General features: G+C 54.3%; 1 protein-coding gene across 1 annotated transcript; it reads right to left on the reverse strand.

Moving 5' to 3' along the window:
• Positions 1 to 4,991: 4,991 nt before the first annotated feature.
• DNAL4 (dynein axonemal light chain 4) lies at positions 4,992 to 7,377 on the reverse strand. The gene is made up of 3 exons (XM_009960328.2): positions 7,265 to 7,377; positions 6,339 to 6,422; positions 4,992 to 5,190 (listed from the first exon to the last, which is right to left on the reverse strand). Exons 1-3 carry the CDS (start codon positions 7,334 to 7,336, stop codon positions 5,026 to 5,028), a joined length of 321 nt encoding a protein of 106 aa, XP_009958630.1. The 5' UTR covers positions 7,337 to 7,377; the 3' UTR covers positions 4,992 to 5,025.
• Between the last annotated feature and the right edge of the window lie 8,373 nt (positions 7,378 to 15,750).

Consider the following 15,750-nt stretch of genomic DNA (forward strand, 5'->3'; position numbering starts at 1 on the left):
CTATTCAAAACCACTTGTACTCAGCCCCCCCTCTTAAAACCCACTCAAACTAAGTAAAACAAAGGGGATGTGAGTATCAGCCTCGCTAGGAGGGGAAAAGCTGGGCTGGCAGTGCAAGGCAGGGCCACCAGGCAGGTGAGGTTCATGGGCAGGGACGATCCCAGGGCCCCTGAAGCAGGCAGGGGAGGCAGGTAGGCAGGAGTGGGGATGGTGCCTGCTGCCTCAGGCATCAGCACTGAGGGGCAGCAGGACCCACCGACAGCCAAGGAGGACCGTCAGCTTGTGGAAGGGACGGGCAGTCCATTTTTACAAGAAATTAACTTTTCCAAAAAATTAACTTTTCCAGTGACACCCAGGGACACAGAGCTGGGCTGCGTGGGCAAAAAAGGTTGGCGACTTGTAGGGAGGGAGCTTTGGATTTGTTAAGGGACAGAAAAGCACGGGACCACCTGCAACAAGCCTGGGGGCTTGGGTACAGAGTCCAGAGCAATGTTTTCCCTCTTTTCAATTTCCCAAAGGATGCAGAGAGCACGTGAAATCCTGTACAACACACAGTCCTTCCTTGCTGTGTGAGGTATCAGCAGCCCGCTTGGACACCCTTGCTCCAAGCCAGGGAGGGTATGATAAGCGGCAAGCAGGAGGGGGCATGCTGGAGACTCCCTCCTCTGCTGCCATCCCCGCACAACTCTCTTGCTCGCGCTGCCCTCTCCGCACTGTCCCATGCCGGCTCCATCCACGCCGGGCTCGGCCCCCTGCCAGGCGGTGTGGCGAGAACACGGTGTTCCCGGTGTTGTCGGCTCGCCGTGTCCCACGGCACGACAGTTGCCTGGAAACCGCCTCCGGCTGACACCATCAGCCGCCCCAGATTCAGCCAGCCCCGCGTTCCCGTGCCTTGCGCTAACAAGATGGCCGATGGGAGCCGGGGCGAATGGGGAGGAGGAGGACGACAGCTTTCCAGCCCGGCTGGCGAGCTCAAAGCCCTGCAGAAGGAGCCGGGCGGAGGGGAGCAGATGGCTTCCCCGGGGAAGGGAACACGGCGTCTTGCTCCAGGAGGTTTGCTGGATCCAGTCCGGACGTACGGTCTGGAAAGAAGGCGCCTAGGAGGGGCTGTAGCTAGAACACGGGATCGTTAGGTCATTGCTTAGCAAAAAGAAAAATAAAAACAACAACAAAACCCATGTGTTAACCGCTCGCATCAAAGGAGCTGGGCTCAGCTCCCGAAGCAGAGCCACAGATTTCTTTATTCCAGAGCCAGCCCTGGGAGACCAAGAGAAGAGGGAGAGCCCCTTTCTTCCAGTGTCCCAAACCAGCTCCAAACTGGGCTACGGGGGATAGAAACCTCCTTCCCATACAGCCAGACAGGGACAGGGACCCTACAGGCCGAAGCCACCCTACTGACCGGGAGTCCCATCTCCAGGCTAGGGGAGCTTGCAGTCCTACCCTGCGCCCCAATTTAGCATCCCATTGGAAAGTGGAGGCAGGGGGATTAGGTGGGGCACTTGCCACCCTTAGCACTTCAATGCTGCCATGAAATATTAACCAAAAGACTTTTCAGCGAGTCAGACACAAGCCCGCATCAATGGGGAAGAGCTGGAGAGCTTCAAAGCCTGCCTGGGCCGCCTGGCAGCATGTCGACGTACCTTGTTGCCATGACATCATCACAGAGAAGCGGTTGAGTTCTCACCTCTTTCTTCCCATCTCCCCACCTCCAGCTCTTCCTCCATCTTCCCAGCGCCTTCTCCCCTATCCAGCAAGTTCAAGTCACCCCTGGGGTGGAGGAGGAGCTGTACATCCAAGGACATTTCCACTGCTGGCACCGAGTCAGGACTCCCTGGCAGCTGATAATGATGTTGCCCATCTCCCCTCAGCGGGGAGGGATGAAGTCACGAAGCACAGCCCTCTGAGCTGCTTATCGCAGCTTTCCGGGACGGGCGGATAGAAAGGGTCATTTCGGCTGGCACCAACGCATCACCCTGCGTTTTTCATCTCCTTTTCTACATCTGACTCAGCCTGATGCTTTGATGGGTAATGGCAGCGATACGCAGGGGGCAAGAAACACGAGGGAAAGAAGAATACAATAGCAAGCCACCTGTTGCCAGCTTCCCTGACTTTCTGCTGAAAATTTTAAAGGTAAAATCCTTCAGCAAGAGACTGCAGTTTTATAGTGAAAAGCAGATAGGCCCTAGAGGCTCCAAAGCATCAGCCACAGAGGGGTCTCTTGGGGGAAAACACCGGACAAGGGACCGTCTCTGATCCATGAACCATACTCCCCTGAAAATTACAGGCATGTCCGAAAATGCACCAGTTCCACAGCAAGAGGACAAAAGTATTTAAGTATTTCTTCTAATACAGAGGGGCCGTCTCAGCATGGCTCAACATGTAACAGGCAGGGAAATTGATCTGTCGTATTGAACACTTGCCTCAGAGCAGGGGCCTGCTCGGACACGCGCAGCTGAATTTTGGGAAGCTTTCGAGTACGGTGCCGACGACGGGCACGCAAACCAGCTAAGATGGGTTGGCTTCTTCGTGGCAACTTCTTGCGAGAAAGCTGTCACCCTTGGAAACAAAAATAGCCTGCCGCTCTCCTGCGAGCCACCTTGCACTCACCTTGGGGGGAGTTACAGCGTGGGAGACGAGTTGCTGTGAATTCACACCTAGCTCACCTCAATCTGTTTGCACGCTCGTGCTTCGAGAAGGCTGGGGAGCGGTCAGCCTTTGCTTGTTGCCAGTGCAGGTCATGGAGACCTTAGCTTTGGTCAGCTGGTGGCCAAAGAGATAACGAAGCGGCAGTGAGGCCAAAAGATTGTGTGCTGAGGTAAGCAGCTCCCTGCGATCGTCTGCAGGTCACCACGACCCTGCAGAGATGCCCATGACCAGTGTGTCTGTGCACATGCACACAGCAGTTAATTATTCATTAGCTTGAAAGAGGCACGACTAAAGCGACTATGGCACGGCTGAAGGTATCATCGTGCTCCAACACGGGGCATTCCAAAGGCACTGGCTTTGCCATTTCCTCTGAACCTAGAGGAGACAGAAACCTGTGGAAGAGAAAATTATCTTCTCCACCTGCCAGCTGCAGAAAGTGCCAGCCAACAGTGCAATCTTCATGTAAAGGCAGCCAGCTGGAGTGAGACAGAGTAACCACACCAAGAGACAGCTCAGAGGATTTGGACTCTTCTACACTGCACAGCAATCCTGCCACCGTGTTCCACGGCACGGGGCAGGTGTCATGGCACCAACTACTTTTTGATACCAGTTATGTCCCTCCCCCACCTTGCAATTGCCTTCCACCTGATCAATAAGGTATTATGTGAGAGGACATTGGGCCCAGCCAGCACAGATGGTCCAAACTTGAAATAATTTCTAGTTGTCTTCATATTACTCTAATTCCTGACTTATAGAGGAGCTCCTGACATGACGAAATGGAGGAAGGACATCTCTAGCATCACACTGAGGTTCAGAGGAGGAACAAAAGGAGTTGTAAGACCCTCCACCAGTTTGATCCACCACAGGCACTAAAGCAGAAAGATCCTTCGGAATCAAACTATGGATGAGAGCGTGACCCCTCGTAAAACACAAGGTGCCAGTGGTACTGCTGGTGACTTTTTGAGAGTAAAGTCTGAAAATCAAGGAAGCCACAAATAGGAGACCCTGAACATCAGAGCAGAGGCACACTGCCTGGGCAGAGGGCACGGGTACGCTCCCTTGCTGCTGCTGCTCAGATAGCTGCGTGGCCTGAGGACTTTGGCCAGCAGCGGCACTGGGGGCCTGGCAACCTTCCTCGGCATCGTGGCTTGCACTGGTGAAAGGAACTGAAGAGGGAGGATGACAGCGAGTCTCTGGCACCTATGAGTCACTGAGGAAGCACGCGGGACGGACACTTGTCACTGTCCTCCGCCTGAGCTACACCATTGCTTGCTTACTTCCTACTTTTCCTTCTTGTCCTCCACTTTGGGATTTCCATTTTAGAACACACAGAGAAAAGGACATTTTACTAAATTTTTATTGTAAAAACACGATTCCCCAGATTTATATAAATAAGCTGTGTACGTAACATAACAATTACGTTCATTCCATCCTCCAACACTGACAGCTTTAAAAATTGAAACAGGCGAAAAGAATGCAAGTCCAAAAAGACGTTAGGTTTCTGATGACCAAGTGATATCTCACATGGAGCCTCCTTCCTCTGCCAGCCTCCAAACAAGATGCTGAAAGTACACAGCACTTGCAACACCCCCAAGAACTGACAGGGAGGCATTCAAGCCTTATGAAGAGTTCTCACCCACTCCCCAGGCATCGTCAGCCGCCTGTGTTTTCATGCCATCTCAGTGCGCGGTGGGTGAGAAAGGAGGGGGCAGTTTGCATAGCAACCTCCTACACCCAGGCAGCTCAGCTGTTGTACCCTCCCAAAAGAAGCGGGGCAGGGCAAGCGGAGCCCTGCTTCCCTGTGGCTAACACCTCCACGGGCAGCCCGAACGGAGGCCCTTGGCACTGCCAGTTCCGTACGGACATCTTAGACCGGGGAGGGGGAGAAGGTATTCTCGGCATTCAGAGAGAGGAGAGACAGGTGCTGGTCAGAACCATACCACATGGTAAGTGGGGAAGGCAGAGGAGAGAGGACACGACGTGGAACAAGTGGGAGTTAAAAAAACCCCCATACGGCTAGATAGCACCTTTTCTTTTTCGCTCCCCCCCTCCTAGTGCTGCTGTACGGCCCTGCAGCGTGTCGTGAGATTACCTATTCACCACCTCCTTCCTGCTTCGGCTCCAACTCCAGGGAAAGAGCCACAGAGGAGAAATCCCACAAGCAAGGACAGGACAGCTTAGCAAGTTTATATGAGCGCACCCCCCCCCCCCCCCCCACTCTATGTATCCCACAGAACTGCTACGTCAGTATGAAAAAAAAAAACAAACAGTCTTGACGTTTAACTATTAAAAATAAAGCCCCACCTCCAGATTGTACAAAACCTGTCATGAGAAGGAAGAAATCTCTTGTATGCAGGGAGTCTGGGACCCGGCCAGATGTCAGGAGCACTTCCAGACACACACAGCCAGGCTGCCACCAAAGAACATGTACAGCAGATTCTTCGCCTCGTGAGTGATCTCAAAGCCAAAACCTTCCCCAATCACCACGTGCCAGGAGGACCCAAATTTCTTGTCCATCATCTCTTTGATCATCTTGGCAGCGCTCTGGAGAATGTTAAGGAGGAGAGCATAGGGTGAGACAGAGCAAGCAGTGAGTTTTTATGCAAACACCCCCCTAGTCTTCTCCCTCAAATAAGCTACCCAAGCCATGGGCAAGAGGTATAGCAGCAGCTGCACTGCAGGAACTGGGAGCTCCCCAGAGCGACGCCCGAGGGTAGAACAGGTCTCTGTTTTCAGCAGCATCTGACACAGCAGCTAGGAGAAATTAAAGAACTGCATCTAGCAACCACTTCTCTCATTCACACAGTCTGAAGCAAGGGTTCTGGTGTAGATGCTGACGGAGTTATGCTGGGTGCAGTGAGCATGAGAGGAGATTCAGGTCACTAAGCTGCGGCTATTTTTACAGGAGTCCATTTTTTTCCTCCAGCTAATTACCAAAACACTGAAACTAGGCTGACTTTTAAAAGGCTCACTTCTCCCAGATCACACCCTGCTTGATCTAAATAAAGGAGAGAGGAAGATTTTGCAGTGACACACGGTGTCTCAGGCAGGATGGCACAGAAGCTATCTCTGGCTTGTAGCTTTGCCTTGCTCCAACACAAAACTGCTCCGGCAACAGTCAGTCTGTGCCCTGCCCACGGAGCAAGGTGTGTTTTCCTTTATCATTGGCTCTCAAAGTTAAGTGCAACCTTTCTTCCCAAAGACCGTAACTTCTGCATTACCCCCCATTTATATGGGCTCAGTAATTCCATTCAGGAGGCTGAAAGAAGAGAGGGATGACCTAACAGACTGTACCTAAAGGTTCAAAGACTTCCCTGTACTCATCCCCAAAACAAGAGTCTCCACACAGTTCTGACCCAAGCCCTCAGGAGACAGGGTATTTTATGAGCAGAGTGGAAGCATCTCACAGGCAAGGCAGCATCAGAAAGGAGGTAAGGTTTGGGAGGCAGCATCACTACTAATCTCTGCTTCCTGCAGGAAAGAAAAATGCTATTGTGGATCTTGCTGATAAAGGGAATCAAATCAGAGATCTAGCCAAGCTCTTTGCCTCCTTCTACCCTTTCTCAGTGCAGAAGCAGAGTAACAGGATGTCAGGATCTGACTCCACTCTGCCCTGCGTCCTTAGCCCTGCTCCTGCAGGTTCCCCACGCCGCAGCAACTGAAGGCTGGCCGTTTTGGGATTTGGCTAGTACCTCGTTGTTGGTGGCGTATTTCTCACACGCTGTGACACACAGCTCCATGGCCTCTACGCGCATCTCCTCCGGCATGTCTGTGTGCTGCAAACAGCAAACCAACAAGAGGAACTAAGCAGAAAAATTTGAGCTCGGCACAAGACAACAATAAGCAGCCCTTCCTTTTGCACAGGCTATAGCAGGGGCCTAGACTGCTGGAGGTGGGCAAAAGGCAGCAAGTCCCTGTGACTTTTAGCACTTGCTTCAAAGGTGGGGGGCATCACCAGCGAGGGGCTTGTCTGGACACCAAGCACTTCCACTGTTTCAGAGTACAGTCAGTATGAAAATGGCTCATTGCATTGCAAGTGATCCATTTGTTCCTTTGTCCCAGCCAATGCAGAAGTCTTCTCTACCTAACATTAAGACTAGCACTAAGTAAGCACAGCTTAAAGGAAGAGATAAATACATTTGTCAGTTTTTCTGTTAGAACGATGGAGCATGTTAATACTGCTCCAACCACAGCCCTTAATTATTGCTAGCGTAACAAATAAGTCTAAATTACACAGCCTTTTCTTCCTCTTTGGCTACCTGGCTGGCTAGCAAGGTCTTTTACTCCAGCTCCTCTAGGAAAAAAGCAAGCTGCATCCAGAACACAGGAGAAGGCTCCAAAGGCAAAGGCAGCACGTTCAATTAGGCAGATCACTTTGCCCCAGGCTTCCCCTGGCTGATGGAGGGGAACACCAACGCTAATAAATTTCCCTGACAGAGGTCAAGGACAGGGAGGAAGCAGCGATGATGACTGGGATCCGTCCACAGGACCACCAGTACACACATTCTCACAGCAGCTACTCAGTGGGAGAAATCCTAGTTTGGAAGGTTGGTAAAGAATGAAGGTAGAATTTCCTACCTGTAACACTGGTAAATGCATAATCCATCCCTCTCCTTACCCTAATCAGTGGAAAGCTGTGGAGTCTTTTATAATCAGCCTCCTCCTTTTTCCCCTCCCCGGTGTCTGCCATGGTCCTTCCACAGAGACCCCAGGAAGGGGCAGAGGGGCTGCCCAGAGCTCAGCAAGGTGCTGCAGCGCAGACAGCCGAGAGGAACACGGCTCTGTGAACGTGGGCAGAGCAGCTTCAGCAGAAGGGGGAACTTGTCGGCCCAGAGGACACTGTTTAGACAAAAACACAGGAAAGAGAAAGACAGCTTTGATTTAAAACAGAAGGCAAATAAAGCTATAATGAGAATATTGTCCGATCTCAGGTACTTACTGTTTCTCAGTACCGTCTTCACACCATGCACTTAAGAGGGTTATCTTACAAACCAATACAAATAAATTTTAAAAATCTATTATTTTCCATAAATGAGCTTCAAGAGCACAGCACTTTCCCAGAAGCATCAAGCAAGCTTGAGGGAAGAGCCAAGTCAGGGTACAGCTTCTGACAAGGGAAGGGGAAGAACAATACATCAGCCATTACATCTATTGATTAGTTCCAAAAAGATTTTCCCAGAACACTATTATCTGTGAGGGTTTCAAACTGCACATGACAACTGAAGGGTAAGAGTACTTTAGGAACAGGATCAGCGTACATGTCTGGAGGGAAGTGTTTAACAGGAACATCTTGGTCTGGTTTGTGCACTTGCTCTTCACGTCCCCGAGCATTTGTCAGCTGGGGAGGACCATATGGGAAAGCCCTGGACTGTGCCTCTGGGCCTAATTACCAACCAGCCTTTACTTGGGCAACGCAGAGGCACGGCACCATCTGACTGGCAGCTTCAGAACATTTCACTGTGCTCTTCCCTGTGGTTCTCTTATCCAGAACAAAGCACCTTCCTCTCCTACCCAGAGGAAGCAAGAGCGATCCCATATTAAAGGGAAACCAAAACAAGCAGTATCAGGCAACATCACACAGACCAAGCATTCATGCCAAGCACGCAGAGCTGCCGGCTAAAGCACCAACTTTGACAGACGACCGGCTTTCCCACGAGGGACTGTGGGATCTGTAGACGTCCCCACCACAAGCTCCACAGGACAGAACAGCCGCCTGGCTGGCATCAGCCTCCCGCAGCGGCGCAAACCCCGGGAGCCACTTCAATACCCAGCTTCTCCCTGAAACTCCGGGGCCACAGACCAAGGCTGGCCGCCAGGGGCTGCCCCATGGGCCGGCAGCGGTTCCCCCGGGGAGGAGCCGCCGCCGGGCGGCTGCATCGGTTAAAAGACAGGGCACAGGGGCGGTCTGGGGGCAGCTCGCCAGCCGGGAGTCCGGGAAGCCACGCTACAGCCCCGGCGGCAGCCGGAGGTGGGGGTGCAGGGATCGGAGCCACCGGGAAGGTGGGGTCCCGGCAAGGACAAGCCCCCCCCCCCCCCCCCCCCCCCCCTCCGGCACGGCACCACCAAGGGGGGCGGGGCGGGGAAGGGGCGGTGGAACACGGGCCGGGCAGGCCGCACACCCGAAGCAGCCCCCTCACACCGCCCCGCCGAGAGGAGGGAAGGGCTCGGCAAGCGGCCCTGAGCGGAGCAGGGGGAAGGGAACGAGGGGGCTCCGGGCACGGCCTCACCTGCGCCGCCGCCGCCACGGCCCGCACCACAGCCCCAGCGCCGGTTGCTAAGGAAGAGCCGTGCTTGTCGTAGCAACCGGCGCAGGAAGTCCCACCCACCCCGCCGTCCATTGGATGTGAGTGTGCCAGCCTGCGCGTCTGATTGGTGGCCTGCCTTGCCGGCTACCGCGCAGGGGCTTGGGGCGGCTGCGGGGCGCCTGTCCTGCGCCGCCCCAAGCGCGGCGAGGGGGGTGGCAGCGCCCGCGGCTCGGTGGCCCTCACCGGAGCAGGGGGGAGCGCCCGTGGCTGGGGACGGGCTGCCAGCACCGTGGGAGGCCTCGTTAAAGCACCCCCGGCATGGCGAGCGGGCAAGGCCCGTGACCCCGGGTTACAGCTGTGCCCCGCCAGTGCCGGGCCCGGGCCCGGGCCTGTGCGCTTCCCCTCCGCGGGGCGCCTCTGGGGCCGAGTCGGGAGCTGCGGGGAGGGAAGGCCGTCTCCCGGTAGCGAGGAGGAGCCATGTCTCCCCTGGCCTAGGCCTGGAAAAGGGCCTTCGCGGAGCCTCCCGGCCCTTCCCTCCTTTTCCATCTGAAGGTTTCGGGGTGGGGTTCGGCCGGGTAGGCTGCAGCCAAACTGCCTTGTATCTGGAGACTTAGATGTTTTTCTGACTTAAAGCGTTTGGGGGCTTTTGATTTAAACAGCAAGGGTAAATATTGGAGCGGTTTGGGGCAAATCAGGGGTTTTTTAATGTTTTTTGTTTATGGGAGAGGCAACCATTCATGTTTGCATGTTGATGTAACTGTAAAGAAGGAGAAGAAGACCCCAGGAGGGCAAGGAGGAGTCATGAGTTTGCAAGTAGCTCATATGACGCTAACCCCCATCTTCACTGAGCTCGTCGCCCCTCCCACTCTCTATGGCCTTCATATTTGTAATGTCTGTTTGAGGTTTTCCTTGACTCTCAGCTCTCTAGGAAACCTGTGTTGTCTCTGCATCCCGCTACCCAAACACTGATGTCTTCTAAACCAGAGCTTAAACAATTTCATGGGCGTCTAGGATTGTATTTGTCTGAAATTAATACAGGTGGAGAAGCAGCAAGCTCCAGATAATACGGAGGGGAAAGACTGCTCCTGTGCAAAGCCCCAGCTGCTGGGTGTGATGCCTGGGCTTCCATCAGGGCCTGTCCTTGTCTTATGGGGTGGCTTGTGGGCCAGATCTTCCATGCGGTCTGTCTGGCGTATGTTTGAAATGTCATCGTTCCTGGCTGTCTGCTGAAAGAAGAGTTGCTTTCTAGCTGTCTGAGAAGGAAAAGAGTGAGGGAGGAACAAGCTGGGCACTCTTCTGCCCCTGCCAGCTTGTGTAGAAGTCGGCTTCCCTCATCATAATCTCCTACAGCTGTAGGGAGGACATCTTGTTGCCTCTTTCACTGGTGTAACAGTGAATCGGACCTCCTCGTTGTTGTTAGCCTGACAAAGCAGTGGTGGAGGCAGCAGAGCCATCTCTGGGCTTGGAAAGACAATTACAGTGATCCTTCATCTTTGCCTTGGTTGCCGTCAGAGACAGGAACGAAGCGCTGCCTCCTGTCCCCCTCGTTCTACCGCTTCTACCTCCTGTGCAGATTCTCTCTCCCTCATTTCAGCAACCATCAGCCTCTCACAACGAGGCAGGCGCAGGGCTAAAATTGTCAAGAGATAGATAAAAGCTGAGAGATCTTTTTTTTTTTTTTTTTTTCCAGAGGAGATAATTAGGAATAGAATCTTTGCGAGGAAGAAGATCTTTCCATCACCATTACTTTATCTCCAGGCAGCTACTCTAATCTCTCCGGGGACACAGCGCTTTCAAGCATCGTATTCTTACTGTGGTTTCTTTAATGCTTTAATCCCTGTGTAGTTCACCCACTTCTGCTACGAAGCAGCAAGTCGGCGCGAGATGGTGTGTTTGCGTGCGTGTGCCTCTGTCCATGTGTGTGTTGGGGGGGGGGCAGGGGGTGTGACGGGAAGCGCGCAGGCGTGTGTGATTTTTGGGTTCAATTAGATGTGCTTTGGGTTTTGATCAATGTGTCCCCAGGGAGTGTTTCCCTTGGGAAGTGCTGGGACTGGTTGTAAGGATTATTCATCAGCAGCTCCTAGGTGAGAAGCCAAGAGAAAATGGCCAAACCCAACAGCAGAGAGCCCAAAGACAGGAATGCTGTGGGGTTTTTTTGTGATTGTAGTGGGTGATACAGCAGGGCTGCAAGGTAGAGATGCCTCCTGAGGAAGAAGAGCATCCCGCTGGCATGTCCCCGTTGTCTATGGCTTAGCAACATGCAGGCAGTTTGTTTCTGGACCCTCAAGTGCAGGGTTTCCGTGGGCTGCCTCTACAGCACCACAAGCCAGTGAAAGCTTTGTTGGGCAAACACATACTGGTCCCTTAGCTGCTCACACAAAAGGCAGATACACGGCTGGCTTCACATCACCTGGCCTTTCATTTCCATACTGAGCGACCAGGTGCCCGTCTGTAGGCGAAGGTGAGCCCAGAGCAAGGGTCCAATTTGCCCCTCTGGATCTTTAAGGAACTGTAATCGTTCCTCTGCTCTGGCTCGTCGTTTTTTTGTTCACCACTAATCACAAATGGAAACTTTTTCAGCCCTCTGCCTTCAACAGCCACAGTAAAATGCATTAAAACAAGTGCCGTTTGCTGCCTGACATTAGATTGTGTTGTACTTCTTAGCTGAGAAGCAGAAATGTAATTGCTGACTGCAAAATATGCATATATATATAATATATATATAGTGCCCCACGCTTTCTTTTAGCCATCTCGGTCCTCAACAGTGGGAGACCAGCTGGCAGGCTGACTCTTTATCAGGCAGAAGGCACCCACAGACTCTTTTCTTGGCCACTTCTGGCCGGGTTTTGGGACCTCCCCATTGTCCCCATGGGCACAGGCCCTGCCGTGCCCCATCTCCTCTCTGCGGTAAAGCAGGAGGCTAGAGATTGCTGTCCTGCCTGTCGGCCGCAGCCCAGGGGCTGGGCGCTGCTCCCCACAGCAGTGCTCCCCACACTCCCCACAGTACCAGAGGGCCCGGGCTGGCGACTCGGGACCCACTGAGGTCTGCCCTGCAGCTGCCCCAGGGTGGGTAAGATGGTCGCAGCTCTCTGGAGGCAGGAGGAGTGCTCAGGTGGCCCCCGTGGGGATGCCGAAGCCACGTTTTGCTGGGATCAGAGCCCCATCGTGTTGCGTTGAGCTGAGGGAAGGCAGAGACAGGGATGCTGGTGTGCGGGAATGGATGGCAGCCGAAAGCAGCCCAGCCCTCTGCTCTGGAGGAGAGAGTAACCCGCTTCGGGACAGCCAGATCCCCTGGTCTGCCGGGCAAGGCAGTGCCCCACGTGTGATCCCATAGCTGCTACCTCTAGTGACGTCTGCTGCCACAGCACTAGCAGCCGTGCGGGGGCCGTTCCCGCGCCAGATGCTCTGGAAGCACGACACGTTCCTTGTGCGAGCGCTGCACGAGTCTTAATGAGCCTTCCTGGCTCCGGGAGGGAGCGGAGGACACTCCCGGCAGGATGGAGAGGCGCAAGGAGGCAATTAAGGCAGCCCCCCGTTGCTAGGGCAGTGCGAATGATGGGGGCTTTGGAAGTGTCAGCTCCCAGGGGACAAAGTATGGGCTGGCTTGACCTGGTTTGAGGGGACTGGGGGGTTGACACACCGCAGGGACCCACAACCTGCGAGCCCAAAGCTGAGGCTGCAGGTGTCGGGGAGCTCCTGTGCTCCCCCGAGGCGGGGGTCCCAGGGCTGCCCGTGTGCCCGGGGAGGCAGAGCCTGCATGGCTGGTGGTGCTCTCCAGAAAGCTGGGCAGGGGCTGGAGGGGTTCAGCAATTGCAGCATTTTCTTTTCAAACCCAATAATTAATAGCCATCAGGCCTGAAGGTTTCCTCTTGCCATGTTTGACCTGGTTTTCGCTGCAGGACAAGGCCCTTTGGGGGGGTGGAAGTGGGGGTTGAGTCTGGCTGAACGCTTGGCCCACAGAAAGCCCTGCAGCAGCGAGTCCTGCGGATTAGGAAGGGACATGGCAATCCCTTTTCTCCCCTTGAAGCGTGTTAACAGCCCCTTGGTGGGGAGATAGAGGAGAGCATGCAGGTGGTATCCATCGCATCCGCCTGCCTCCCCCGCCGTCTCCTCTCGTGCCAGCCCCTGCTGAACCACCATAGCCCAACAATGCCCCTGCTCTGCCCACCTCTTGGGCTTCCTCCTGTTCTTCCCCCCCCAATCTTAGCTATCCAGACACAGCACAGTGTCCCAGCTGAGCACACCTACCCCAACCGCAAAACCTTCTCCATGCTGTTGTCAAAATTTTCCTTCTTTAAACCCCCCCTAAGGGCGAAGTTGTTGTTCCTCATCTCTTCTGCGCGCCACGTGTTGTTTTCCAACCGTCTGCCCTTAGAGAGATGCAGGGCTTCTCCTGAGTGCTCCTGGTTAATTTAGAAGCAAGCAATATGTGTAAGTCATTGTAATTACTCCTTCCAGCCAGCAACGACTTTGATTTGTTGTCTCCTCCACCTTTTAAGCCCTGTCACAGGCTTTTTTTTGCAGCTCTTGCAAGGATCAGCTTACCAAAAATAAATGGTCCCTTCTTGCTCCCCAGATGAGTGAGAAGCAGCCGACGCTTCCTGCAGAGAGCCAGGGCAGGATGGAAATCAAATATTTATTCCTGCTCTTGATTTTCTGTCTCCCAACCAATTTCTAATCTCTCCGTAATGTCTTAGGTTCCTGAAGAGCCTTATACAGAGGCATTTGCTGTAAGCTTTTAAAATGTCTGGACAATTTATTTCAAGTTTTCCTGCGGCACACCCACACACCCCCCACACCCCCCCCACTCCTCTGTGATCCTCTGCAGGGAGAGGAGGTCGCCTTGCAGAAGCTGTGCCACTGGGTTCCCCCCTTTCTCCCATCCCAGAAGTGACAGATCCCAGGGACGCGGCGGGGGTTGGGATCGCACCAGAATCATCTGGCAGGGAGATGGAGGGCAGCACCGGGGTCCCTGCCCAAGCACCTCCTGGTGTCCCCTTTGTTTCTGCTTTTCTGAGGGGGATTTACACAGATTTTGGCACGGGCTGGGTTTCCAGGCTCCAGAGGGGATGGGTTTTATGCCAATAGTCTACACCAATGGCCACACTGTTTCCATCCATCCTCCCGCATGTCTTCTGCCTTGGCCGGCAGCCCCAAAAGCCCCCTTGCAGGGCTCCTGCAGTTTTAATAGGAGGGTCTTCTAGACCAGCCCCTTCCTCCCCATTTCACCTCCTCCTAAGTTTGTGACCCCCCCAAGAGATGATTTTTGACATTTCCTCCTCTAAAAAAGTGCTTCCTTCCTAATTATGCTGCTATTTGGGCAAATGAGCAGAGGTCGCCTGTTGAACCCCCTCCTATTAGCCTCCAGCTCAGCAAAGCCCTTGAGCATATGCTCCAGCTGAAGTACGTACTCAGAGTTATAGTTTGTTCAAAAAAACACCCACTCAGCTTTGAGCAGATGTGCTGAAGGGCTGGAGGTGAGAGCCCCAGACTTTGTTTTATGGCATTAAATACCCTCCAGAAGGAGAAGTGGGAGCTGGGGGCATGGTTCTGGCTCAGCAAGGAGACCCCACTAGCACACCAGCAATGGTAGGGCCCTCGGGAAGACTGAGTCCTGTGGCTTTATGCTCTGTTTTCCCCAAATATTGGTGAGGCTGTGCCTTTCCTAGGAGGGGCAGGACCCACTGAGGGGCAAAAGTATTGTGCAGACCTGGCCACGAGTTGCTCTATAATAGGTGGCTCCAAGAGCCATGCCGAGGGTGAAACAGCTTGTGGCTAGCTAGGTCAGGAACTCATTACTAGTACTTAGCTAGATTTATACCCGACATGAGCTCCTCACCATCATGGTCTGACCTGAAGGCTGTGATTTCCCACTGGTTTCTGCTTCCCCATTGTCAGGATGGGGGCTCCTCCTCTGTAGAGCAGCGTTTACCCTAACACACACACCCACCCCCCCCCCCCCTCAGTAGCAGCCTGTATCCTGTGCTGCTCCATGATGGGACAGATAAGAGGTACCCAAACTGTGACACTCCCCACCCCTGGGTCAACAATACCCAGACCCTCGTGATGACATTTCTGTAATGCCAGCTACGCAGCTGTGGGCCTGGCCGTCTCCCTCCGGGGATGCCACCCTGAGGAAGGACACCTCGGCTTGGGCTGGCTGGTCCCCTCCATCCCCACAGCAACCTCGCACCCAGCGGGAGGCTCAAACAGAAAACATCACGTTTATTTTTCACGATCAGCTTTACAAAAGAAACATCCCAACACGGGTGCGCGTCAGGGGCCCCTTTCACAAACGTGCACGAGAGAAAGCGCGCGAGCGAGCGAGCGAGGAAGAAGGGGCAGCTCGGCAGGGAGCACGAAGGTCACAGTGTTTCCCACTTGGCACAAGGGCTGGGCCTCGTCCCCGCCACGTCCCCGCTGGTGGGCTGAGCCGCCCCACTGCCGGCGGGAATGCTGCCGGGGGGGGTGATGCTGGGTGGCAGGGCTGTCCCCTCTGCCTGCTTCACCTCCCCCGGGGGCAGGGACAGCCGTTGCCGAAAGCGCAAAGTGGGACTTGGGGTAGGGGGGAAGCACTGGAAGCTGGACACTGCATTGAGCAACCATGAGACCCCTGAAATACCCCACCCCACCCCCCCGAACACACACACGCACACACACACATACACACACACACACGCACTCTTGTTGTGAGACGTTGGTGACCACACGGTGTGGAAACAGCGTATTCTCAGGCACTCCACAGGGAAATACCAGCCCACCCCATCACCTCCGCCCAGTTCCAAGGCCAGCGGTGGCCCTGTCCCTGGCCAGGAGCAGCTCAAAGCAGGGGAGCCGGGTGGAGGCAAAGGCAGAAACC

The sequence above is a fragment of the Leptosomus discolor genome, chromosome 1, assembly GCF_034619465.1.
Source record: "Leptosomus discolor isolate bLepDis1 chromosome 1, bLepDis1.hap2, whole genome shotgun sequence".
In the NCBI taxonomy this organism is placed as follows: domain Eukaryota; kingdom Metazoa; phylum Chordata; class Aves; order Leptosomiformes; family Leptosomidae; genus Leptosomus; species Leptosomus discolor.

What these genes read in the sequence shown, in the direction of transcription:
- DNAL4 (XM_009960328.2), bottom strand. Translation starts at nt 7,336, where the DNA reads ATGGCAGACACCGGGGAGGGGAAAAAGGAGGAGGCTGATTATAAAAGA. An exon ending in ACAGCTTTCCACTGATTAGG is followed by an intron (nt 6,423 to 7,264) that starts GTAAGGAGAGGG and finishes TGCTGTTTGCAG; the next exon opens with CACACAGACATGCCGGAGGA. An exon ending in AATACGCCACCAACAACGAG is followed by an intron (nt 5,191 to 6,338) that starts GTACTAGCCAAA and finishes AACATTCTCCAG; the next exon opens with AGCGCTGCCAAGATGATCAA.